This window comes from Pseudopipra pipra, chromosome 7, assembly GCF_036250125.1.
Source record: "Pseudopipra pipra isolate bDixPip1 chromosome 7, bDixPip1.hap1, whole genome shotgun sequence".
NCBI lineage: Eukaryota > Metazoa > Chordata > Aves > Passeriformes > Pipridae > Pseudopipra > Pseudopipra pipra.
The window spans coordinates 29,328,285-29,355,320 of NC_087555.1; the positions used below are offsets into that span (position 1 = coordinate 29,328,285).

At 41.1% G+C, this 27,036-nt stretch overlaps 1 protein-coding gene across 4 annotated transcripts in view; it reads right to left on the reverse strand.

The window, feature by feature from the left end:
- Window positions 1-25,618, reverse strand: part of MYLK (myosin light chain kinase) — a 200,060-nt gene extending 174,442 nt beyond the window's left edge. For 2 of the 4 annotated variants that reach the window (XM_064661434.1, XM_064661433.1), the window contains exons 1-2: window positions 25,412-25,618; window positions 12,624-12,696 (exon numbers count right to left, since the gene is read on the reverse strand). In XM_064661434.1, coding sequence (XP_064517504.1) covers window positions 12,624-12,696; window positions 25,412-25,579 — 241 coding nt within the window. In that variant the 5' untranslated portion in view covers window positions 25,580-25,618. The other 2 variants (XM_064661436.1, XM_064661437.1) reach the window with 2 other exon arrangements.
- Between the last annotated feature and the right edge of the window lie 1,418 nt (window positions 25,619-27,036).

The window sequence follows — 27,036 nt, forward strand, 5'->3', positions numbered from 1 at the left end:
ATTCTTTCCACGACAAAAGCAGGAAATTCCCCCCAACCATTATTTCAAAATTTAAAACCCAAAGTGGACAATCAGAAAGGTTAGAGGCTGGAAAGAAGCATGGGTCCCAATTAGGGAAGCAACAGCTAAATTACCTGGATAATAACAGTAAATAACTTCAACTAACACAAGTGGAAAAGGCTTTCAAGATGTTTAAAGCAACAGCAAGTGAAACTGAAGTGAGTGCATAGATGCTACTAAAGTGACAAAACAGAACTGAGATCAGCACCTCTCAAAGCAATCATTCTGATGAAATCGATGGGGCCACACTGAACTCTGAGAAATTCCTAGATGAAGCTCTGGCAGACAAGGCTACTGTGAGCCTTGATGTATGAAAAAAGGAGTAGAGAATAAATTGTAGGATGTAGTTTGATCATTAAGTGGAACATTACCAAAATATCATGTCTGTAAATGAAGTCAGACAGCTAGAGATGTTGGAAAGCAAGCCACAAAACTGCCCCAATGTCTCATTCTTATGCATATCCTATCTCCAGTGACCATCAGTAGCACTTGCCTTGGGAAAGAACACAAAGCCAGGGTAAGCTTACAGCAATTCTTTCCCAAATACACCCTCCTGGCTTCTGGCAATCAGCAGTTTATGGATTTAAGAAGTCAGACCATTGTGTTTCATAGTCCCTGAGTTTAACCTCTACGAATTTAACCTCTTTCTGAACCCAGTTTGGCCTTCTTGACATTTTACTGCAGTGAGTTCCACAATCAATTGCATATGCCTTGTATGAAAAAAATCCCCAAACTGTTTTAAATTGCTAGTTGTCTAAGTTTTACCGAGTTCTTCCTTTATTCAAATGAAGCTATGTCTGATTGCTCCTTGTTTACCTGCTCCCCATCGTTTTTAGTTTTATGACACCCTCAGCCTCCAACCAAGATTTTTTTTTCCAAACTGAAAAGTCCTCATCTACTCTCTGGTCCTGTGGATGTCATTACACACCCACGTTTTTTCTGCATATCTCTGAATCCTTCTGAGGTCTATCAAACCTTTCTGAGTTATAGACAGAGCTGCAGATATATGTTATGGAACTACCAGAATAATTATTTCTGGTTTATTCTGTATTATAATTTCTAACTTTTTTATTTGGCCACCCGTGGAACTGACAATTTGAAAGAACTATCCACTATCTAGTAATGCCAAAACCATCCTGCTCTACCTAAGAATTAAAATTACATTCTCCATTAACATATTACATACAGATTCTCAAAACCTCAGTTGTATTTGTTACTACAGTACTTTCTCACAGCTAATCTAGAATTAGCCCTGACATAATGCTCAACACAACAACATCTCCCCAGTGCTGTAAATGTAGGAGAACATTCATTCCACTTCAATAAAGTTTTTCAAGTAGAAAGTTGTCTTTCGGGAATAAAGCATACCATGAACTAGTCTCATATCATCCCTAGCACTTAAGGATGTTTGACACAGAGAGAGACAAAAAGCTGCAAGAAAACATTCCCTACATTTCTTAAAACTTGATCTATAATGAATAGAAGCCTGAAGAAAAGCTGTGTGATTGATTCTCACTCTCAGCACTCTTGCTTTTTCCCCTTCTCCAAGAGTATGATATAGGGATATAAACCAGTAGCCTCAATTCTTCACACAAACACACACACACCTCCCAAGTTAACAGAAAAGATGAAAACCAGCTGCCTTCTAATTTGCCTCTGCTCTAAGTAAGTGATTCCCACATTTATCAATATTTCATCTAGCTTTTTTTTGGCACCAACATTTTCCACATCACTTAGAAGTAGAGGGGAGACTAGGGATGGGAGGGGAGAACGCAAATATAACTCCCATACAAAAGAAAAAAACCCCTCACTGGTGTCAGGTTTCCAGTAGGACACTTTCTTTGCAAGATTATTCAATGCCTTTAATGATTTTTCTCTCTCACAACAAAACTTTAAGTCATTTTCTGATTTTAAACAACCAGAACAAGCAAAACTAATATAGGTTCCTTTGGAAGTAGAAGAATGCTTCTAATTCACTAGTTCTTCAATGTTAACTCAAAGATGAACCAATATTAATGCACTCTTTAAAACCAAATGTACCTCAAAGGGTGCTTGGAAAAGGTTGCTTTCTTCTCACCTACTGAGAGCTTCCGGGTTCCGGACATGCAACAGCAGGTTCCAAAACAGAAACTGGCTCAGGACACTTCTAGGATACCAAATCCACAGGTGGAATGCTGCTTCCCTGGATAGCAAGTGAGAGAAAACTACTTCTGAAGGCTCTTGGGAGGCAGAACCGGAGTTTTATCCTCCGCACCAAACGCGCACACGCACTTGTCCATAGCACAGGGAAGGTCTCTGCCGGCTCCCTGGTAACCAGCTTTCTGTTTTGTTGACTAGACTGTTGGAAATCATTAGGGAAAGAAAAGCATGACTTGGCAGTAGTGCTCTGGACTCAGAGTACACGAGTTGTGCCACCATCAGTTTCTGTGAGAAGGGGTAACTACAGTGACCTTTGTCAAGGTATTTAATCTTTCCCAGACAGAGTTCCTCACCTCTTTGCTTGCAAAAGGATGGGATCTTTGTGTTTCTAAGTGGAAACTCCTTATCCCAGGAGCTTTGTCTGTAGTTAGTGCTTGTACAACAACATGAATAGGTTTCTAATCTCCAGTCCTGAGGGATCTTGGATACACACCTTAAGTATCAGCTGTTATCAATGACAACATTCACCTCCTCCTTCCTGTCCCCACTCTGTTCTTGTATTCTTACCCTTCCCTTTTTACTAACTCTAGCATTCACCCAAGCACCAGGGGATCTGGATCAGAACTAGATCAGGACTGGATCAGAAAAATAAAATCATCTTACATTCAAAAGGACCAGAATTTGGAGTTTGAATATCTTCCTCTATTCCAAGATGCGAGTACATGGTGTCTTAGAAATATATTCTAGGTTAAAGTCACAATATTCCTTAAATTCCTTGTTGAGGAGAATAAGAGATATAAGAAAATATAATTGCCATGAAAGATCAATAGACAGAAATTGTTTGTCACATCAGGAAAATATGGTCAAAATGTACCATTGTTTGCTGAGATCCAGGAAAGTGTAGAATTGGGATAACAGAAACAGCTTCAGAAACTTTAAACTGGATGAGGTGTCCATGTTTATAAACTATGAACTGGGATTTTGAGCAACCCAGCCTGGTGGAAGGTGCTCCTGGCCATGGCAGGGGGTTGGAATGAGATGAACTTCGAAGTCCCTTCCAGCACAAACCACCCTATGATTCTACGAACCAGGACCCCAGACAGACTGAGAGTTCACCAGTTTTATGAGATGCTGAAGGAGGTCTTTGCCTTACCCAGGGATGAGGATGAAAGAAGGAAAACCAATAAACAGATAATATAATGGCCGAGTCCCAGGAAATGTTAGCTGGAAAGGAACTCTACACATCCCTAACACAAAATCCCACTTGAAGCAGAACTGTGATCAACACCCAAACAAATCAGTTGGGGTTTTGTCTGAACATGTCTTGAATACCTCCACAAACAGACATGCCACAAAGTTTCTGGGTAACCAATTCCACTGCTCCACTATCCTGCCAAGCTTCAATAGCAACCACTCAAGCTACCCCTCATTTTTCCATCTGCCACTACTGAGAAAAAGCTTGGTTGGTCTATCTTTGTAGCTCCCCTTCAAGTAATTGTAGGCTGTTATTTGATTGACAGCTCAGTAGCAAGACTAAATATGAAAGCTTTGTAAATCTCTCACTAGAGTAGGATACACTTAGCAATGAAATCTCTTGGAAAGTAAAGAGTGAGACTGAAGAGCAAAATTTTCATTTTCCCACTAATTTGGGGAATTTTAAATGATATAAAATAGTATACAGTATAAACCAGCATATTTCATTAAAAGTAGAGTTCAGTTAAAAGGGACATTTTTCTTCCACACTATTTAAAGAGAAATAACTTTTGCCATATTGGCTGTGATTCCAGGTTCTCTATTCCTCCCAAGAAATAAAATAAGAAATTTCAATATAGGCTTTTTTTCCCATTCTAAGATAGGACTGGAAAAGGGGAAGAATTTAATGAGTATTATCTGCTCTGTTGGCACTCAGAAGGGCTATGATTGAGAGAAAAAACACCCCATGGAATATGTAAAAATGGATTTAATTACAAAATATAATTATTTCCTGCAAAAATATCCATTTTAAAAGGAATTCTCTTCCAAGTTTACCGTCATTATCACAATCTAAGTTATACACTCAAATCTATGCTATTACAAGACATTTGTACTAGCCTGTTGCCTTAACCAAAACAAACACACAGTCTAACTAGAATAGTATGCTTAAACTAGACTACTATGCCAAGATACTGCACTTTCACTATTATTTGGTTTTCTTCCCTCTGCTTCTGAGTACCTTTGGGATCTGTCTTCATAAAGCAGCTATTGAACTAACACAGAAAATTGCAATATGTATTCAAGTTACTTTAAAGATAAAATTTTGGATCAACTAACTAATTTTGGGGGGAAAAAAATAATGCATTTACCTCACTGAAACCAAAACTGCTCCCTAGGTAATTCTCCCTGACTCTAAAGGTCAAGAGTACATAACGTTTCCAACTCAAACTACTTTTGTTCTTAGATGAAAACAGGTTAGTGACCAGATCCAGACTGGGTGCAAATCCAATGAATCCATATGGTCTCAAACACTTTCAGAAGAATAGTCATGGTCGTGATAAGCATGAGCTGGTCCATCCAAAGTATGAAGCCCTTCATTTCTGAGTGAGAGTGGTCTAAACCCGGCCATTCTATGCACTGAAGTCAAGCTGCTAAAGAACCACAATGAGTTTTTTTACTGTCTTTCTACATAGATTTCTGTTCTTATTAGGTGGCTTATTCAGCCCATATGAAAAAGTTCAAGTCAAAAAACTGCTGCAGTTTTATTTAAACAAAGATTGTGGGGTTTTTTAAGAAAATGTATCATAATTTACACAGAGAAGTGACTGGTATGCTTTTAATCTTAAAATATATTCTATACGGCTGTAACTTAAGGGTTTTGTGCTTATTTTCAGAGTATACTTAACTAAGAAAAAACTGCAGAATGGCAATTTTGTAAAGAAAAATGGAAGGAAGAACTCCAACACCAAAATATTTGTAACATGAAACAGCTCTTTTCTAACCAGAGCTTGACCATGCTTTTCAAAAGGAGAAGCATCAATTATGAAAAGAAGGTGATGTTTGGTGAATTTCCCAGGCTGCAGGATGATTAGGACAGTGGGCAACATGTAGCACGAAATGTACTGTGCTGCTCTCACAATGAGCTCTCTTGAGTAAATGGCTCAGTTGCACTGTTTATCAAAGGAGAATAAACACAGACATGAAGGAACACAAATATCTGAATCCCACACTGGTGTAAAGTTGTGTTTTGCTTCAGTGTAGGCAGTTAGGGGGTGGAGGTGCCTATTTTTTTTCTAAAAACATTTCAATGGAATTTTTGACAATTACAACAGTCAAAGTAAAAATGAGTGGAGAGGGCATGCAATATGCAGAAAGCAGGAGGTGGAAGAGAGCAGTAGTCTGTCAAGTCAATAGTTTTTTTAAGCCCTTGTTTTTCCCTCATCGCTTTTCCCCAAATCCAACTAATTGGGAAAAAAAAACATCAGACAACCAACAGCAGTATCCCCACTGGAAGACGGATGTCTTCTATAGAGCTCATCTGCAACGGTATTCATGTTCCTTTAAGCCTCTGTTTGAACAATATCACTATGGAAACAGATCTGTGATGCCCTGCACCTTATCAGGCCTTCTCTATTTGAATTCTCTTCTTGTGTTTTCAACAAAGCCATTCACTGAACCTCAACTAATCCAAGATTCTGTTAGGGGTGAGGTTTTTGCTTGGTGGGGTTTTTTCCCCTTCACTACTGTGTCTCTTCCAAAAGGTTCGCTCTCCCACTAATGCCATGTGACAAGTTTTATTTGACTCACACCTCTTCAGTTCTTAGCTCAACAATATTATGGCTGTATTTATTGCCTAAAAGATTCTGTAGTTTTTATTCCTCCCCACCTGCCCCCCAAGTGACATAGTTTTCAATGAAAATTCCACTCATTCAACAGCAACTTTTTCGTTTTGTTTTTAGCTGTTCAGACTCTGCCTGCATCTACATCAGATGTGCCTGTAAGTTCTCTCTAGAGCATTCCTGGGTTAGAGGTATAAAGGGTTACATCTTTGTAATACCAACAGTTTATCAATTCCAGATGCATATGGAATCCCAAATCCCATGTTTACAAATTCCAAATATTAGAATACTTTTGGGGAACAGAGAACAGGAGGGGAGCTGGGAAGCTTCAAGGTTACATTATGCAAATGAAAGAGGGCAAATCTGGGTTTGCCCTCACTGCATCCAAATCTGGTGCACAGGCAAAAACCAGAGCAATTCTTCTGCAAACTAAGCAAATGTTAATACTGCCAGGGCCTCTGCAGTGGTAACAAATTCATGCTATAATCCTCCACCTAAGCAGACAGGAGACAAGTGTTATTTAAGCTTCAAGTTTTTAATGCTGCCTATAACTGTAATTCAAAGTGAGGCTACAAGAAACACCTTTAAGTAGAGTTTCTGGTACTTTCTAGTGCAGGGAGGAGATGGAGTCTTATCAGCTTGCAAGAGAGTTTGGTGAAGAGAAGAATGGGAGTTATAAAAAAAAATATTTTATTCTCTTACTACCTTAGGCATTCTGGGTTGGCTGAGGAAGCAGAAGATACAGCAACACAGTAGCCTGAGACATGCTGTAGCTCTCAGAGTTCCCAGGTGGACTAGTTTAAATACAAAGGCAATTGTCATTAGCTATGCAAATGAGTTGCACAATAGAGAATTAATATAAAAACCGACTTCCACTGCGACAAAGCAACTGTATGTACAAAGATGCTTTAAAAACAGGTGAAACTAGAAGAAAGCACACAACTCAAACATTCCCCTTTATAGATTTAACTGCATTATTTCTAGGCTTTCATGGAGCAAAATGTCTGATGGAGGCAGGACAGCACAATTCACAAGCAATACTTGCTAGGGCTCAGTTACTATTTCAAATGGAAATAAGAACAAGTTTTAAAAACCTCATAGCAAACCAGTTGATCCTGCAGACTTGTGTTTTCTTTCTCTCTCCATAATACACCACCTAACAGCTTTTGTGAGGTGTAAAACATGACACATTGCAGTAATGGATTTTAAGTAATATGTTGCACAGCTAATTTTGGTTTACTGAGGAACGAGTTTAGGATGCAGCCAAGGAGAGGACTAAACACTGCTGATTTTCAGGGACTTCAAAGTTGCGATATAAAATGAGGAACTAGGAAGAACTGTGCTAACTTAATCTCTTGCCATAGCTCACCTTTGACTGGGTGAGATCAGGGAGTTCCCAGGGGCCCTGTGCATAAGGCCATCACTGCTCCAGCCTCCTCTGGCACAGCCAGCGAAGGAGCACAGCAAGAGGTCAGCTGTGCTTTTAGAGAGCAACAGTTCCACACCAAAAGCTGCAGCTTTGCAACCTAGTTGGGTTAACTTCCATGTGCACAGGCGCTCCGGGTTCATTTTGTTTCTCATCTTAAACACCCCTCTTTTGGGTTTCACCCCCACTCTTGATAGCATACTGTTAACTGATACCAAACCACCCAAACCCAACAGAAAAATACTTAAATAACACAATTCGGAGTAACAAAAGGCTGGGATAACCAGAGACATAAAAGTCACGGGTGGAAAAGGAACAGTGAATATATTTAGGTTAGAAACTAGAAGAATGCTTCCAATATGGCAGAGAAGCAGTTTCCCACTAACTAAAGAAGCCTAATTTCACTGAATTATCAGAGTATGAAAGAGGTTGTAGGGCACAGCTATTGCAAATAGGGCTGGACAGGCTTCCCTGGACCACTGGGTCTCATTTCCTGCAAGGACAATGCCAGAGTTGGATACTTCTGTCCCACATTGTCCTTTCATTATGTCGTGAAGTTCACTCTGAAATTACTGAAAGTTGTGCTTATATTTCTGAGGGCAGATCTGGGCAATTTGCCTTTAGCCTCATACCACTGGATACACTTTCTTTCCTCCCTTCCTGCCCACAGTTTTAAGAATTAAGCTGGGAACATAAATCTCTATTTCAGATTTCCTTGGTTAAACTGGACTAAGCCAAGACACTCCCTGCCCCTCTCAAGCTATAGCAGTGAACCCATTTTGCAGTAATTTCTTCTCCTATGGAAGACACTTGCCAATAACACTGATATGTATTTTCTGTCCACATTACTTTGATTTTGTAATCCAAACTAGAGCAAGACTTTGGTTGCTTCTGTGTTCCTCAGGCTGCTGTGTGTCCTGAAAAGACAACTGAAGTGGTGAAATGAATTTGGAACACTGGTTTTCCTTGAAAGCTTTCTCACAGAAAGCTTTAGTGATCCTTTCGCTACAGACTGATCATCAGACAGTTGCCATTAATTACTGCATGGAGGCATTTGGCCAGATATACACAAGACACAAATCATGCACTAGGGATTTAGCTGGTTTAGAACTATGGCAGAAGGAGTTGTCTTTCTCACGTTGTGTCTTGTATCCATCATTTCAAATTCCTGTGGGATTTTTGCTGACCTGTCTGTACAAAGAAGCAAGTAGGACTCAGGAGTGAAGCTGATGAAGCACAGTTCACAAACTGAATTTAAATGAAGCAGAGAAGTGGAGCTTTGCCAAAACTATGAGCCTCTCCCTGCTACACTGCACCCTACCAGCCTAGAGACTGTAGCAGGTTTGAACCCACCATTAAACCCATGTCTAAGTGGAAGACTCGATTTCATGGTCTAGGAGAACATTAATTTGATGATTAAGAGGGAAAACAGGGTTTACAGCATTGTTGATGCAAGCAGTAGTAGAACCAGCTGCCAGTCCTCTTGGAATGAGGAGGCACATTGCAATAAGAACCACATTTTCTGTAAGAAATCTCAGAGAACATTACGAGCAAGTTGTCTCCAACATCTCAGATTTATAGCATGAGCTGGCTCAGAATCATTGCAATTCAGAGCTTCCTCACAACAAAAACTGTTATTAAGGCTTGAAACTTTGGCCAAGGCTTTTATTCCTATAGCAGTTTATTATCTCCTCTTCTATCCCTGGAAGTCCAACAGCACAATGATCTCCCAAGGTTATATGTTAAAACAGGTGCAACAACAGTTTAGAGCTACAGCATCCACCTTCCTATAGAGCACTTTCTCACAAGCCACTGGTGGCATGTGGGGTCCTGAGGTCAGCAAAACACATCGTCTCATTCCACCTTGATCTCTTCTGACATTAAAAGAGATCAGCAGATAAGAAAGGAAGAAAATTGCCCCAGCATGTCTCTACATAGAATCAAGCATTTATGTGGCTATGGTGTGAGGCAGTAACGTAATGAAGGTGAATGAAAGAATCCAGGGAATTTTCTATCTCATTCCTTGTAAGCTATGATGCACAAAACAAATGAACATGACTGTTTGTACAGAGAACAGCTCTTCTAGACACAGTTGAACTGGTTTTAAAACGAGTCAGTGATGGTGAGACAGCACAGCTTGCAAATCCCACCAAGAAAGAAAGTAAATTTCCAGTTAATTAGGACAGGGACTTCCCACTGGATCTGACTCTTTTCCCTTCAGAGAAATGAAACATTTTTCCTAGGACTGAAAGGACTCAGATCCAAAGGAGGAACCACACTGTGACACTACCAGTCTCCCATCTGATTCTTCCGCCCAACAAGTCTGCACTTTATGTATTGATACATGGGAGAAATCCCCTTGTAAGGAAAAAGAGATTGGAGGTTAATCTTTGCTTTAACAATAAAAATATGAAGCTACTTCACAAACCATTTCAGTCTCGTGGGTTAAATGGAACCATCTGTATGTGTGGCCATCATGCAAACAAAACACTGTCACTAAAAAAGAAAAAGTGGGTAGGACACTACACTGCTGTCAAAAAGGGACAGTTTGGTCATTCAGTTTGACCCACTGGATACTGTCAGTAATTCAGTTTAACTCTTTTACATCTGTATTGAGCCTGGTCAGTGCTGCCTGGTTGAAGCACAAAATACAGGAAGAAAATTCTAAGCAGCGGGTGAAGAATTTTTAACAGCTGCTGCCTGCTGCATTGATTGAGCACAATTCTCAGAAGTAAGTCCTGTGAAATCCAGTATTTGCCCCAAGAAACACGTCTGGGATTATCCCATAGATTTCATGTGCACAGGATACATGCAGCTTCAAAAGACAACTCCCTGCTGACTGAAGGGGGAACAGGTATTATGGGGCTTTTAAGCCTCTGCAAACAATATAGATATCATATCCTTTTCCTGTATTACTCTATAGACTCCAATAAATCTACAAAATTCAGCTTACCACAAGGCTACTGTTTTTCAGACCGACTGACCCAATGACTGGTATTTATTTGCTGAGACAAGCTCCATAAAAATAAGAAGGAAAAAATCCACACTCTTCCTCCTCATCACCACAAAGATGACATCTTGTTGCCAATCTGCCTGCCAGGAAGCCATATGGAAACAATATCAGTACCACAATCTATAGGCACCCTTCCAATGCATTAATCAGGTCATTAGAGTTCAATACTGACAGCATCTTTAAGAACTGGAAAGGATAAAGCTGTGGTAATAAGGCATAGTCAAGATTGATCCCCAGGGCCTGGTTAGATCTTCCTTTCCTTTGGTTTTTCCCTTTTTTTCTTTAAAGATCATACAGCATTAGCATTTTTTTCCCCCAGTATTTGGTTTAAATTTACCATTTCTGAGAACCTTGAAGCCCAAGCAAGGCCTCTCAGTTTGATGCACAAATCCATAATAGAAAATGTATTCTACCTCACTGAAGCAAATACAAGTCCCCTCACAAGAGCCAGGAAAAGTCACAGGCTTCTGCCTTGACAGTAGAGTTACCCACATAAACCCTCAAAAAGGCATTGAAAAAGTCTGGAGAGAATTAAATGGGGCATGACAATGATTTGGAGACTGGGGAAAAATAGATTAAAAAATATAAATATATACATATGCACATATTATAGCCAAAAACCACACAAAGTTCAGTTTAAGATGGTTACAAGGTTTCTTATCACACATAACAGTACTTTCAGGGGGAGAGTTATCTCAGAGACATACCAAAACCCAGGGGTGGAAAACTGAAGCTGCAGAAATCTAAATTTGACAGTGTCTTTCTTCTAAAGCATGAAGAAAGATAACAAATGGGGGAGGGGGGGAAAGAAGGTGTTACATGTGGTTTTGGTCTCCTATCTTTCTTTCTCAAAAGAAAAGAAACCACATCGTTTTCTGAGAGATCTGTTTTAACAAGTTATTGAGCACCTTATAGCACAACTGAAAAGAAGCACACTTTTGGAAAGCAGCAGAGAAAAAGTAGAAGGAAAGCAAATCCCCCTAGATTAGAAACACAAACAAATCACAAATATTCAGTTTTATCTGCTCAGTACAGCTCCCCATTAAAATAAATAAATAAATAAATACATCAAAATCACTGCAGTAGAAGCAAGCAGCTGTTTGTCATCTTGGACAAAACTCTTTAGGGGCAGTGAAAAGGCTTTACTCTATGTTTGCACAGAAGGCTGGCATAACATGACTCCAAGTTAATTGTTGTACTACGTAACTCCATAATACAAAAGGGAACACTCAGCCCTTGTTCTGAATTTAAGTTAACCAGAGCTGTTCAAAATAACAGCATCAAATTCTGACACTGATCCGAAACTCGGGTTTTGTTTTCACAAGTTGAGATTCAGTATTTGTCAAACAGTTCAAAACTTTTTATTTTTCTAGTAAGCTCATTTTTTTTTTAGTTTGTAGAGGTATTTCTGTCTCCTATAAGTCTGGAAACTTTGCAGAGCAATATTTCTATAAAGCAAGTTTAAACTCTCTCATCTGAAGATGGAAGAGAGTGAATAACTTCATCTGGAAGGGGCAAGGTAAAGGGAATCCATGTATTAAGTTTAAAGGGTTATTTTTATCCTTATTTCTTTATTTTTTATGCTACAAACTTTCAAAAGCAGCTAGTAATAGCTTCATGTCCAGTTTATAAGCACCTAAAAATCTCTGTGATCTGCAGATGGAACGAAACAGATATGGGTAAGAAGTCAGAATTAATGTAGTTATCAGAGATTCAGTCTTATTTTGGAAGAAATTATTATTTTGTCTTGCCTCTATTACATAATTTTGAGCTAAATAATCCAGCTGAATGAACAGAACTAATATTAATTTGCAAGTATAGGGGGAAAAAAATATTACATTAAAGACTCACAGTGAATTAGGCTAAAAAAATTCACCCCCAAAAAATTCTCTAATGAGCTCCAGAAATTCTACATGTGAAGCACACACTTTAAAGGTAAGAATTTAAATATTTAATAATACCTAAATATTCTCATAGCTACATTTGCATTTCTAAGTGTCATTTTTGTTGTTTTCCCCCTGGTACATTAACTTCAATCCAGACTAAGCCTACATTATTGGTAATGCAAGTGTATTCACTCAGGAGTTTTATTTAGTGACCTCCTAAACTTATTTTAGTAAGAACAAGACAACTTTGCATTCAGACATGGAAACAGAAGATTCGCCTGGCTTACCTTTTGTCAGGCCTTGGAGAAGTCCCTCCAAACTCCTTTCCTTCTGATACTTCCTTGTAAAGTGTTTTGAAACCTAGTGATGAAGGTAGTAAGAACTATGTATTTGACCTACCATTTGAAAAACATTCTACTAGAGACCCTACAAATAATTCAAGTCAAGGAATGCATTGTACAGTTACAAAAACATGAATTATTACACTGTTGAAATTATTGAAACGTAAATATCAGAATAGTGAAGTCTGGCTGGAATAGCTACACAAACCCACCATTCCATCTGCAAAGCAGAAAATTATACCTAGATAATAAGGAAAATCCTTCCAAAGCCTGGCACTAAGAACTATACCACAGCTTCTCAACAGAAGCCAATGACTGCAAAAGATCCTGAGAGCCACCAAAATTTCATTTGATAAGAAATCACTCAAGATTGGATTAGTCAGATACAGGACTGTAAGAAGTGTTCTGAATGGTGAAGTCCAGTTCCTCTCTGGGACAAGGAACTGTTTCACTTGACATCATTTCCCTTGCACGTCTCACAATGAAGTGATGAGGTCCAGGTTTTCACCACAGATGTTGTTTCAGTCGGCTTTGACGAGCTCTGCTCAATTTCACTTTCATTCTTTTTGCAGTAACTCTTAAAGTGCACAACTTGACTTCATTATTTAGCTCATCATATGATGGGGAACTCCTGCAACTCATCAGTAAAGTCATCACCCAGAGACAGCATGTTCACTTCCAACAGCTTTCTGGTCCAGGAAGATATGTAGTAGGCTTGAATCCAAGTCTTTCAAGAACAAAGCACAGACACATAGCTAGATTTGAAGTGAGATCGGTCCAGCACTCACTGGTTAAGAAAAGGCTCAGACAGACAAGCTCTGCAAATTTAGGTGTATCTATTTACAGAATGCAAGGACGGCTATAGCAGGGACAGGATGTGCCTCAGTAAAAACAAAACAACCCAAACAGAACGCCAACAAACACTCCAATCCTGTGCTCCTAGTAGAAAGAATGTATATAACTTCAGTGATACAGGCTAAAGAGAACACAGAACTAGGTTTATTCCCCTGTCTAGGTTTTATTAGTTAACATTAGCTTCAATTAGCTAAGCAATATTAATCAACAATAACTTGTTTGCATATCTTGTTTCAATGCTGGATTGCGTCTGTAAAACCAGCTCTTTTAAGTGCATCTATAGAGACTAAACATCTGTGCTGCTCCTTCAACTGCATGCACATGCTTTATGGAATAAGGACAATCTTCCAGTAATTGCACAGAAGTAAGTATAAACACGCTTCAGCTCTTGTAAACATGTCCACAGAGACCTCTCATATAACCACAGAGTATTCTCCTTCAGGTTTTTATTTTTCACCTCTGCAAAACTGGAAAAGCAAGGCTACCTTCTTGTCAGATGTTTTAAGTGCATAGGTTTTGAATTTTATACATAATGCAGCCCATGATTTCAGGAGTGCAAAGTTTTAATCATCACTGCACATACTGTGTGTATGCAAAAGGTAATAACATATCCAGCTCCATTAGCACCCAGAATGCTTTCACGCCCAGCTTGTACCCCTCTATGTTAATAGAAAGCTTCCACAGACTATTACAATACTAACAGCTGCTGTATACCAACAGCACATGAGGATGTTTAGAAATACTCAGTATTAGCCCCTGGAGGTAAAAAAAGGGATGATATAGTGCCAGTCATTTTTCTAGACATACAGTTCTCCAGTGGAAAAGAAACTTCTAAGTGCAGGGTACCATCCAAAACAGATAAAACTATAAGGGCCACTTGTTAGGAAACACAAAAAACAGCACTGATATAAGGGTCATCAAACAAAACCAGTGTATAGTTATTTAATTTTAAGAAAGAGAATGACATAAAGATGTGCCAGTAAAGAAAGAGGATGCTAAAAAGGAGCAGTTCAAAAACCAGGAAGCCTCAGGGAGAGTTAGGAGAGTATTGCAGGGCATAGGTCACCCCTTAGAAAATGGATTGCTTAAGTAAAGACAGGGGAAGCCCATAAAACATGGTAAGTAAAATGTAAGCAGGAAATTAAGAGGGCTAAAAGACAATCCAAAAATTGCCTGCAAACAAGATCACTGTGTAGTAAACAGCTCTTGAAATACATCAAGGACAAGAAGCCAGCTAGGAAAGCAGTCCAGGTGCTGGATGACAAAGGTGTAACAGGGAGAGATGGGGATAATGCAGTTGTAGAAGAGAAGCTCAGTGAATTCTTTTCATCAATCTTTACTGCTGAAATCTTTGGGAGTTTTCTACATCCATTGCACCCTTTGTTGTAAATCTGGCAGAGGAGCCAGACCAATCCAAAATAAAATCAGGAAATACCAGACCAAACAAGGAAATTAGATGTTAATAAATCACTAGGACAGAACAATGTTCACACAAGTTCTGAAGAAATTCAAATATGAATTTAAGAACCACTAGCCAAGGTGTGTAAGCCAGAGCTATACTGGCTCTGGCCAGTACTTGAGGACTTGCAAATCCTGCCTGCACAACTCTCAGCTATGGGAAGGGCTGTGTAGGAGAACCTGGAAACCACACTTGGGCAAGTTCAACTTCATTCACAGTAATGAATGCAGAACATAACAGAGTTCAAACATTAGAAGTAAGAAGAGCAAAGGATAGAGCTTAACAGGCTTTTTAAGATGCAGTGGAATTAGCAGTGCAATTCCTGGGATCACCCCTGGGACTGCTGTTACTCAGCATGTTTATCAATCAGTGACTAAACTAACAGATTGGGAAAAAAGTTGGCAGATAGACATTAGTGTAGTAATGCCTCAAGACAATATCAATTCTAACTATTCCTACTCAGAAGCTGGGGCCATCCTTGACAGTTCTCTTAAATCCTTGGTTCAGTGTTCAACAGCAGTCAGGAAAGCCAAAAACATCATCAGAATCTTTGAAAAGAGGACAAGATGAGGGATTTCTGCACCTTCCCACAACCTGAGCACTTCCACAACTTGAGTGTTATAACTTGCTCTCCCCATACCAAGAAGGACACAGCAAGTTGCCAAAAAGGGCAACTAAATGGAAATGGAGCAGATGCTTTACATGGACATACTAAAAAGGCTGTGACTCTTCAGTTTGGAGAGAAGGTTGAGGGTGGATATGACCAGGTATGACAAAAAACCCATTAGCTGTTATTGTCCAATCCTACAAAATTAGAACAAGGCAGTACTCACTGCAGCAAGCAATCAACTAATTTAAATAGAAACCACTTGTTTACCCAGCAGGTTACAAGCTTCTGGAACTTGCTGTCACGCAAGCCTGTGAAGGCAAAGGATGTCCATGGGTTCAAAAAGGGATTAAACAAACTCTGGACAACAGGCCTATAAATAGACACTTAAAGGACTAAACAGGTACACATCCTCTAATATCCTTAACACAAGAGCTGTGGAAACTGGAGAGGTAGGGAGAGAAGTGGATCTCAAAAAAAAGCTGTTGAAGGTTCTCCTGTTAACTCGTCACAATATAGGGCTAACTGGAACACTGAGCCAGTTCTAATGTCATTTATTTTTTAGATAGACTTCAGCATTCCCACATATTACACCACTTCCTGAGGATAAGCAATGACCCCAGCAAAGTAGCAAGGTGATAGATTATAAACATTCATTACCCCTCATGGCAGGGGTGAGAATGGGACAAGGAGATACAGACAGCAAAGAATAGGAAATAAAACAATTTAGACCAGTTACAGGTGCCAGAACTTTTCTTATAACACCCTTCCCTCTGAAAGCACTTTTAACATCTGTACACACAGTACAGACATCAACTACATAACAAGTAGTTATTTTACCCATATAATTTAATTTTTAATTCACCAAAGTTTCACTTTAGAAGCATTTTTTAAAATTAACACCATCTTTGAAGACAGTAAGTTATTTATAGCTTTAAAAAATGTAATCAGCAGACTTGTATTTCCTGTCTTTTAAGTGAAATATGAGCTTCAACAGAAGAAAAAAAAACTCACAAGAAATGCAATTACAGCAAGTTTGTTTTCAAGACAATAAATCCTTTGTTTTGAGATTCAATTTAGTTCATCATCCTGTTACTCTTACAGTTTAAAAAAAAAATTTTGGTTCTTCAGGAAAAAAATTCTTTGCCACACAGATAAAAAATTAACAAAGTTTGACAAAGTTCCCTTATTCCTGCCCTTGACACAGTCCATCTCAAAACCTTACACTTGTAATAAAACCAGCTAGAATGGAAATAGCACTGGAAAGCTATATAGAGAAAAACCTCACAGGCATGAACAGACATGAATCATCATGCATTTTTCTCCTTCACCTTAATTTAGTGAGAAGTAGGCCTATTGCTGCAATTTCCTGCTCCAATATCGATATCCATATGTTGCTAATGTAATATACAGGTACCTGGCACCCACACGGCACCCTGAACAGCTCATGCGCTGATGAATCTTCCCAGCAAGTTCAAAGAGGGTTACCCCAGTTGTCAAGCAAAGTACAATATAATATAAAACCAATATAACATCAAGTACCAAAACTTATTTACACATTTATGTTTGCTTTTACCCTCTGAGACAAAGCAAAGAGTGGTAAAGTGTTTGCAGTTAGAAGATACTGCATTGAAGTCAATATCACGCATGTGGAGAATGGAGTAAGGTCCACACTATTTCACCTGGAGAACTATCTGACCATCTCTGACTGTCCTTGCTGGTGAGATGCTATGCCAGTAGCTGACTTTTATAACCTTATTTTCTGGCTGTCACTATGGTCCAGTCAGGAACAGAGCCCCCACTTCTGCTCAGACTAAACAGGATGACCCTAACATCCACAGCTCTAGCTTGGAAATTCCTTGGAAAAGGAATGTAACTGAGTTCCATATCAGATAAGAACTAAATAGATTGGATGAAAACTAAATACTTTACTAGTCAACTGAGATAAACTCAATAAAGGCACACTTTCAGGTAAATGAAGGAGTAGTACTTCTGCTCACTGAGTTTAGAAGCATTTGAGGAAAACCCAGATCAAATAGCCATTTATTGACTTTTACTCTCTCTGAGATGTGCTTAATTGATCCATCAGTATCCCAGCACTCATGTTCAGGCCTACTTTAGCATGTAACAAGCAAAATTCCCCATCAGTTGCAATAAAACCTTGGTCCCACAGGTCAGGACTGAGCTAAAATGGAGGGAAGCGCTTTGGAGCCTGCCTGGCTGTTGGTCAGGCCTGCACAGCACTGCTCCTGCCTTGTCACTCACCCCTCGGATACTGACTGCCATCCCACAGCCACACCTCTGGACACATCCCTCATATAACCCACTGGGAAATGGCATGAGGGACAAGAGGCACAGGGGCCCTTGAGCCACCCCAAGCCAATCCCAGATGGTTTCCACCAGCTCTGGCACTGGGGGAGCCCGAGTGGTAAAAACTGCTACACACCAGAGTGTGGCATCAGCCCATCAGCCAGAGAACATCTGGATACCAGGAGTTAGGGAAAGAAAACGGCAGCTCCTGAGGGCTGGAGACACCAAGTGGGGTCACATCCTGAGGGACAGGAGTCCTCAGGGCTGCTGCTGTCTGTGACCTGCACTGAGTGCACAGCAAGAGGGGACCACAAAGGAAGGGGTGAAGTAAATATTTCTGTAAGCGACTTCATACTTGTTTGTGGTAGTCTTGTTCTTCAGTATCCAAGTCGGTGATCTGAAGTTTGTATCAATTGACAAGAAAATAATAAAAAAAAAGTGTAATTCTCCGACTCGAGGCTGCTTTCCTGGCTACACAGAGGTGGCTTCCCAGAGCACCACACAGTTATGGCACATCCCTGAGCAGGGCTGAAGCAGCACAGAATGCAAACCCTGCCACTCCCCTAGGAATGCCAAAACTCAGACTTCACAAACCCTCTTCCATTCAAATGTGCTCACTCCACTCACAAGCACGGACACTTTCACAGCAACGTGAAAAACTGCGGTACTGCAAAGGAACAGGAAAATGAGTAGGAATAAGAAAGGGAAATGTAGAAGACAGTGAAACAAACCTTCTTTCACCACTCCTCTCTCCATGAGAGAGATGCACCCAGACATGCACAGGTTCACAAGCCAAGATCTCTTCCTAAAAAACCTGCATGATCCATGCTCAGATATTTGCTTGCCTCTTATACGAGTTCAGTCAGCACTAAACGCCTCCAGCTGGTTTCAAATTACAGCCAGGGGAAGTAGTACTATGAAATTCCTCACAGCCACCCAAACCATTACTCTTGTATTTTTTTCCATGTGGGGTCATCACACCCCCTCTTGAAAGCTTAGAGGCATGATACCACTGCAGGCATCTTCAGAGAGAGCCTGACAATGGTGTATTATGAGGCTTGTTGTAACATCTTTTCAATATTCTTAAGGTCCAGTGGTTTAGAGAAGGGGGTCTTTTGTGTCTCTTGTCAGTTCCAGGAAGCTCCTGTCACTGGCATGGAGACTGCATATGGAAAAGGGCTGCTAAATAGACCATTTAAAAGAATATAGGCCCAGTTTTGCTCCCACATCACTGAAAACCATGAATGCTGCAACTCTGTTGAGGTCAGAGGAACTGCACTGCTCTGGTGCTGGGAGTGAGATACCCATACAGCAGCTGTCAAATTTCAAAGCCAGGACTCCCTCTGCAATGGTCTCTCAGGCTCTGTCCAAGATACACCCCCTGAGACTACCATAGCCACAATGTCAGAACTTACACAGTAGCAGCAGAGGCAGATCTCACCAACCTAACACACCACAGCACTGGCAGAAATTACACTGCACAAAACAGAAAAGGCTTCTCACCTCCAAAACCAGACTGGACTTCAATTAGTGATGTGGAGTCAGTAACTCTCAGACATGAAGCACTGATTTAAGACCTTCCTCCTCCTCTTCCACCAAAGGAAAGGAAAGCTATGATCTTAAAACATCTGAGGTAAATAACCTGAGTGAAGCCGGCCATTCTTGACAAATTTCTCTTTCCTCTGTGTTTGAAACACAGCCTGCTTACTGCTTCTGGTTTGTAACTTTCCTTTTGATACAGTCAAGAGCATAAGAACATACAGACAGTGGTTCCCTGACCTAGTCTTTGACAGTGCTTCTTACAGAACATGCCCTTTATACTTTTTTTTACCCAGCTAGGCTGTTAATTCTTGCCCAGGAGAGATGGTCAATGTTTTGTCTTTTTTTTAATGGCACTGATTCCAAATACATAAAATATGTGAAGAAAAAAAAAACCCTTAATATTTAACAAACTACTTACATCATTTTCAAGAATCAATGGAATTATATATCTATTCCATTAAGTAACAAGCAACTTCATAATAGTTAACATTGCCAAAAATATGATTAGGCAACCATGTTATAATGGGGTATTAAAGCAGGCATCCTTGTTATTATTTGCACTGCACATTTATACAACAAATGAAATTGTAACTCTCACTTAGTATACATGGAAAATCTCACATCCTTATTTTCCTTGTTTATCTATTGTTTCACACGGTAAATATTTATAGAATTTAGAAAAAACAACATCACTTTGAAATGAAATGCAACAATGTCCTGATAGGAACAAAGAGCTGGGAGCTCTAGTTCCTCTGACCCATGCTGACTGCAAAATGCAACTCTTTACAGGCCTTGGCAGCAAACAGGAAACTTGCAGTACTTCCAGGCAGATAAGAAAAAGCTAACTCACAAAACAGGGATCCTTTCATTATTTGGATCATCTCTGAGAGTGTCTGTACCACTGTGTCTCTCCAGCCACTCAAATCCTCTTTATAAGAGTATTTGCAACTCAGTTCTTGGTCTCCCCGTTACTCACTCCTCCCTTAACATTTTGCTGAGGTTAACAATCAGGATAGTGATTTTTGCTACTTAGCAGTGGTTCCCACTGAAAGCTGGATTACACTGGTTTAAAGAGTATATAAAAGGTCTCAGGATGAAACTGCAGCCTTGGTGATCAGATTATCCTTCACTACACAGTTCCAGTGTCCTTCTGGGCACATTTTTCTGTTCAGATATCATCCTGTCACTCTGCAAATACATCAGATCACAAGACTGCTGAAGAATAACACAAAAAGCAGTAAAAAGACAACTCAAAATAATGATCTTAGCCTGCTGTGCAATAATTAGAAATAAACTGCAGTGGGTGTGTAAAACAGCACATGCCATCACTCACTTTCCTCAGCCAGGATGTCTCTGGACTCTCAGCAATTTATCACATTTCACAAGAAGCAGCAGTAAGCGATGCACATGACTGGCAAGTAGAGCCAGCCATTTCTTCTCCCACAGGTTATATCTTCTACTTTCACTTTTATGATGAAGAAAAGTGAAAACCTCCCTCAGTGACAATTCTGTATCCCTCTGGCACATCAGCTGCAGCACAAGCCCTAAAACCATCTTTGGTACCAAGGAACCTATGCCTACAAAACAGCACTTCAGTCCGAATAATTACTATGCTGTCAGCTGGCCGTGTTTTTGGCAAGTGAGCGAATTTAATCCAATTACAGCAGAGGTGATGAGGTCAAGCTGAGTCTTACTAAAGAATCACCAGCAAGACTGTCCTCAAAACAGAAGACACTGCAGCTTGCTAGACTTCTTCAGAAGAGCGGACACGCTGTAATGAAGTTTAGCAATTCTCAGACTTGTTATAACAAAGCTAAGTGCCAAGAAACTGCTTTGTGCCAGCAAGCAGAAGAGGAAAAGGATTCAGCAAGAACACACTTTGTAAAGCACACTGTAATCCTAAGCACTTAATTGCCTTTGGCAAGAGCTGCATCCCATTGCTGTCTCAGAAGTCGTTTTATCTGCAACTTGATGCTCACAGCTACAGGGATGAATGGAGTGGGGGAGGAGTAGAAACTGAGGGAACCAATAAGAGAACTACAGTTACCAGTCTGTCTTTACTGGACTACCAAAGCAAAATATAGAAAATATTGGTGCCTGCAAGGCCTGATCTGCACATCAGATAAATCCAGAGAGCTCTCATAGCAGCAAAAGAAACTGACCCTCATCCAGGCCCTTTGAATTGCCTACAGGGGCAGGGAAATTTGCTGTAGAGTTGGACACCTGTATTTATACTTCAGTACTTATGTAGGGCTGGCCTCACTTCCAGACATTCTGACTGAACCTATGTAGGTCAGTGTAAATTTGAAGGTATAATCAGAGTTTGCTTCTTTTCGCTGCTTATAATGCAGCATTCACAAATATTTTACAATTTGTTAACCCCAACTCATTGTTCCCACATAAATGGAAGACTCAAAGGTAAATAATGCACCAAGCCTCTTTAATTAAATAAGGAGTCTGGGGGAGGAGTTTCTGTAGACCCTTTTAAATCTTAAAGCCTGCCAACTGGATGAACAAAAGGTAGATTAGGCTCACATGATAAATCCCAGCAAACCTGAAAAGCCTTTGTTAATAAGTCACTAAGGGAATTTCTTTCCCCCCTAGAATTTCTGCTCACCAGAAGTGAGAGTTAGGATTATTTGAGTGAGTTTGCCTTCCAGCAGCATTAAAGGGGTATATGCCTCATAGAGCTCTAATCTCCTCATTTCTATAGAGCTCAATTCTCCTTTCATTTCTACCAAAGCAGAACTAGTTATTCCCAGCTTTTATACAGGGAGCAGCTGCTGAAACTCCAGAGGCACAAAAATGTTTATTAAATTAGTCAAGATGCCCACAAAAACTAAACTGGAATTCTATATCAGCTTTAATAGCAACAACAACAGGAGTACAAATGTATTTTCATTTCATTTTGGCATTTCTTTCATGTAGCAGGTTGCTAATGAACCTTTTAAGTTTCCATTCATAAGTTAGTGTTCAGTAGCTTGTTCAAAGAGCCAAACAGCATGTTATTCTGGCAATTAGTATACTCTTCTGTTTGTAGAGACACTTAATGAAGACATTATTAGAGACAGATCTTGCTGTAGCATGTTCAACAGACCCTGTACAAAAGACCCAGATTTTAGCAAAACCCACACTGTAATCACAGATGACACAGACAACATTTAAAGCTGTGCTAAATTTAAAAAAATCTCCCAGAGTCCATCCTACCTGAATCCATCTGGCTTCACCAATGAATCCTTTTCAGCACTATGGATTAATCATATCTTCTCTGCATGCAGTGCTGAAATCCAAACAACATATGTAGTCCTAGTGTACATCACAAAAGCATTTCCATCAGTGAAGGGGATGGAGGCAGCTGTACAGGGTTTGCTAGGATGCTGTCTGGCACAGTAGATGCCACTGAAAAAGTTTAGATAGTCTACTGCAACACATGCAGCAATGTGCTTCTAGAGCAATGAGAGAAAGGACACCTACCTTCCAAAGGGAGGTTAAAAAAAGAGTCATTTAGCATCAAAGAGAGAAGAGTGTATTAACCAGCCAGTGGGAGAAAAAAAATTATCTTCATTACCTCCTAACTCATACCTGTGGAACAAAGTTTGGAAAAGCTATTGAGTACAGCTCTAAACACAGCAAAAGCAAACAACCGCAGCATGTTTTATTATGAACTTGACAAGTTTATGAAGGAGAGGAGACAAGTCTGCCCACAAAACCAGGATCACTTCCAGCCCATGCTCAGACCTTAATTCAAACTACCTAGAAGAGTCCAACAACCACAGACTGTGGCTGCAGTTCTCCAGAGTCTAACCAAAAACTTCAGCCATCTCCTTACATGGCTTGCAAACAGCTTCTGAGAACATTTTCTGGATTTAGACATCCACAACTTTAAGGCACAGCATTTGGAGCTGTTCTGAACTCTATTTACATCTGCATTTTGTTTTAGGAGGGCTCTGAAAGTAATTTGTAGCTGTTGGTTTGTAGTCTTTCTAAATACAGTGTATTTGGCCTGCGTAAGGATATTGGTATGGATTTTGATTGACTGTAAAAATCGGATCACCGGCCAGAGGAAGTCCTAATGAACTTAAAGGAGGAGTCAGGGAGAACACAAAACAGACCAAAAACTGGTGAAAAATTGTGCAGCTCTTACATTTAACTGAAGCCAATGGCAATACATAATCCCTGCTCATTTCAGACTTTATAAATTCCCTTTCAGCATCCTACAAGCAAACCAACAGAACTTCACTAAATTATTTCCTTCATCCTCCTTTGCACCATGCAGCAAAGCAACTAAAACTATGGAGAGATGCTTGCAACAGCAAAGTATCAGATTTCTAACTTGCTTTGCAGCAGACCTACTAAGATTTCCCTACAAGACCAATAAAAATTGGGTCAGCGATATTAACTTCTGTGAGCCTCCCACATTTATATAAAATCCTAGCTGTGATGCTTATTAAACCAGACACTCTCTTTCTGCTCATGCTTATCTAAAAAGGTTAAATGCCATTAATATATTGCACACCAGCACAGGACATGCTCCCTTATCATTCTAATGACCGGTCCTCTGGCAGCAAACATTCTCCTACTAAAACAAAGTCAGTCCAGTTACTTTCGGAGTTAAAGCACTTGTTCTGTAGCATTGGGATGCAAAGTGTTCAGGATGAGTGTAATATTAGTGTATCATGAAAATGTGTTATCAGGAGCACTCTGTTACAAACTACAATGCACACAGTGACCAGCTACAGAAGAACAGTATCATTTGAGGAAGCAGAAAGTACTTTAGATACGTACCAGATAAAAATTAACAATTCGGCTATTAGTAAAAATAATTCTGATTTAAAAGCAGAAGTCTCCTAAAACGTGCTCTTAAGAGCCTAGTTCCAGGAACATCTCAGCAAACAAAGTTGCACAGGAAGACACATATATTTGGCAAATAATAATGCAAGTAATTAGCAAAATAAATAAAGATGTGTGCAGGAAGTAGAAGGATGTAGATAGTAGTTCTGTTAGGGATTTAAAATACAAGAGGAACTACTAGTTTTGTTACAGCTTCGCTGACAGAAATGGCTTTTCAGCCCTGCACAAAGAGGTAGCATAATTTTGAAGTCTCAGTAGGAACACACCTTCTGCACATCCTGCAATTCCATGCTCACCCCCCATAGGGCTCAATGCTTGGAATCCTCTGGGAAGTAGGGTGTGTGGAATCAGGTATTTGCATTTATCGTCTCAGCCATTCCCTTTGTAGAGAGCATAATGTAGCCTTCAAAACACTTATGATGCCACTTCCTGACTCTGGGAGAAGTATTCCTATGGATTTACTCTGCAGAAGACAAGACTGGTGCTAAAAAGTATCTTTAAACTGTAAGAGGAAGGAAGGATTCTCTGTCTTTCCATCCCTGGTCTCCAGCCCCTGCTAGTCTGCCATGCCACTCCCTTCCAGGCTGAGTGCAGGGAGCAGTGCCAGGCCAGAGTCCAGATGTGCATACACAGGAAAGAGGATTAAAAGGCAAAGAATCCCCAAAAGTACATTGCTCCACAGCATGAAAGCAGCATGCAGAGAAGTGATTCCCCCTCCCTGCCAAGTTAATGATTTTAAATATTCATCTCCTTCCCCCAACCTTATGCAGCATGTGTCACCAGGATTTACTCTTCTCTCAAGACGCTAAGCATATTGTGCAACGTGGTACAAATTACTTTGAGAACAGCAGAAGTTAAAAAAAAAAAAAAACCGACACATAATTTAGTCTGAAACATTAAAGATGTGCATGTGGAGCGAAGGAACATTCCTACATGTGCCTCCACATATGCACCTTTGTATTTGAAAGGCTCAGGAGTCCAAAGGAGAGCCAGAGAGATTATCCTTACAACTGAGCCTATAAATGCTTTTTCCTAAAAATCCTTTGCTACCTGCCAGCAGAGAAGAATAAAACTTTAACAAATCATACATAAAAGATGACAAGTACTTACTACCAGGTTTGCTTGCTCTCGGATTAATGCACTCTGGGAGAGGAGCCGTAGGTGAGCCCTCCTCCCTGCAGGAGCCCAGCTGACGCTCTCGCAGGGGACGGGACGGGACGGGAGCTGGGCTGAGGCACCCGCAGGAATCCCGCGGCTCCGGTGCTCCAAGCCCGGCATGTGCCCGCAGCCCGAGCCGCTGGGCTGGCCCGCTGCAGCGCCGCTACCTCGTCCCTCTGGAGAAGCAGGTTTCCCTCCTTCTCCTCCTCCTTCTCCGCCTACTTCACCTCCCCCTGCGGAGGATGCCCTGGTACCCCCCACCCGTGCCCGCCCACGGGCTTCCCCCCGCGTCCCGGGGCGCAGCCGGCAGGGAGAGCCCCGCGGCCACGAGTCCGCCCGCCCGCCGAGCTCCACAGCCCCGGACCGCCTCCCAGAGCCCACCTGCCGCTCAGCTCGGCTCAGCTGGGCTCGGCTGGGCTAGGCTAAGCTGGCCGCGGCTGCCCCGCACAGTCCGGGAGCGGGGGAAGCGCGGAGCCCGCGGGGGAAGCGGTGCCCGGCGGCGATACCGACTGCGGCCGGCGCGGCTGCCTTTAACTCCTTCCCTGCGGAGCCTTGTTCGGCAGCGGCCGGGCTTCCCCGGGCCCGCCACAGCCAGCGGAGGCAGTGGCACGCCCAGCCCAGCCCAGCCCAGCCCAGCCCAGCCCAGCCCAGCCCAGCCCAGCACCTGTGGAGCGCAGCTCGCCCAGGAGAGGCGGGTGTGTGGGGGGTGTACAGAGCAGGGCCTGGGGGTGTATGAGGAGTGTGTAGGGGTGTGCGTGGGCGCTGTAGGAGCTGGGCACAGGAGAGCCATGTGGTGGCTGTATAATGGGTACATGGGGGTTATAGACCGTGTATGTGTGGGCTGCGTGTATGGGGAAGCACAGAGGACTGTGCTTATGGGCTGGCATGGGACATGAATGAAATACACACCGGATATGTACGTGTGTTCTGGGGTGAGAGCGTATCCTGCGTTTAGGGGGAGTGCACAGAGGATGTATTGTATGGGGAGGTCTGCGTGGGACTTTGATAGGATGTCTGAGGGGAGTGCAAGCATGTGGGTGTGTATGGGGTGTGTAGAGGTCTGTATGGAGCTGCAGCCCTGCCATGCACTGCCCCAGTGTCAGCAACGGGGCACTCTCACAGATACACAGGGGCCTCGGGGATGGCTTTGCCTCCCCTCCTCCTCCAGAGCCTGGCTAGGGCCCATGCGCTGGCACATCTGTCTAGGGATGTCCAAATCTGGGACAGGGGATTTAGTTTAATAAACCGTTTACAGTTAATTGTGTTAAGTGCTAAATTAGTGTACGAAGGAAGAGCAAATGAGAGATGGGGACAAATTGAATCCTCTTCAACAATAAGACCTTAGAACTGCTGTTTTACAATGTGGAGCTGGAGACCCTGAAGGGGAGGGGTAGGGAAACGAGGTACATTGCAAACTTAAAGCCTTTTTATTCCTATATTTTTTAAATTTTTTTTTTTATTTGCACATTTAAAAAAAACCTAGCCAGCTATTTATCTGAAATGGATTTATAGCCAGATCATAAACATACGTGGGGATAGACATAAAAGATAAAAGATAGACAAAAAGCCCAGGTTCT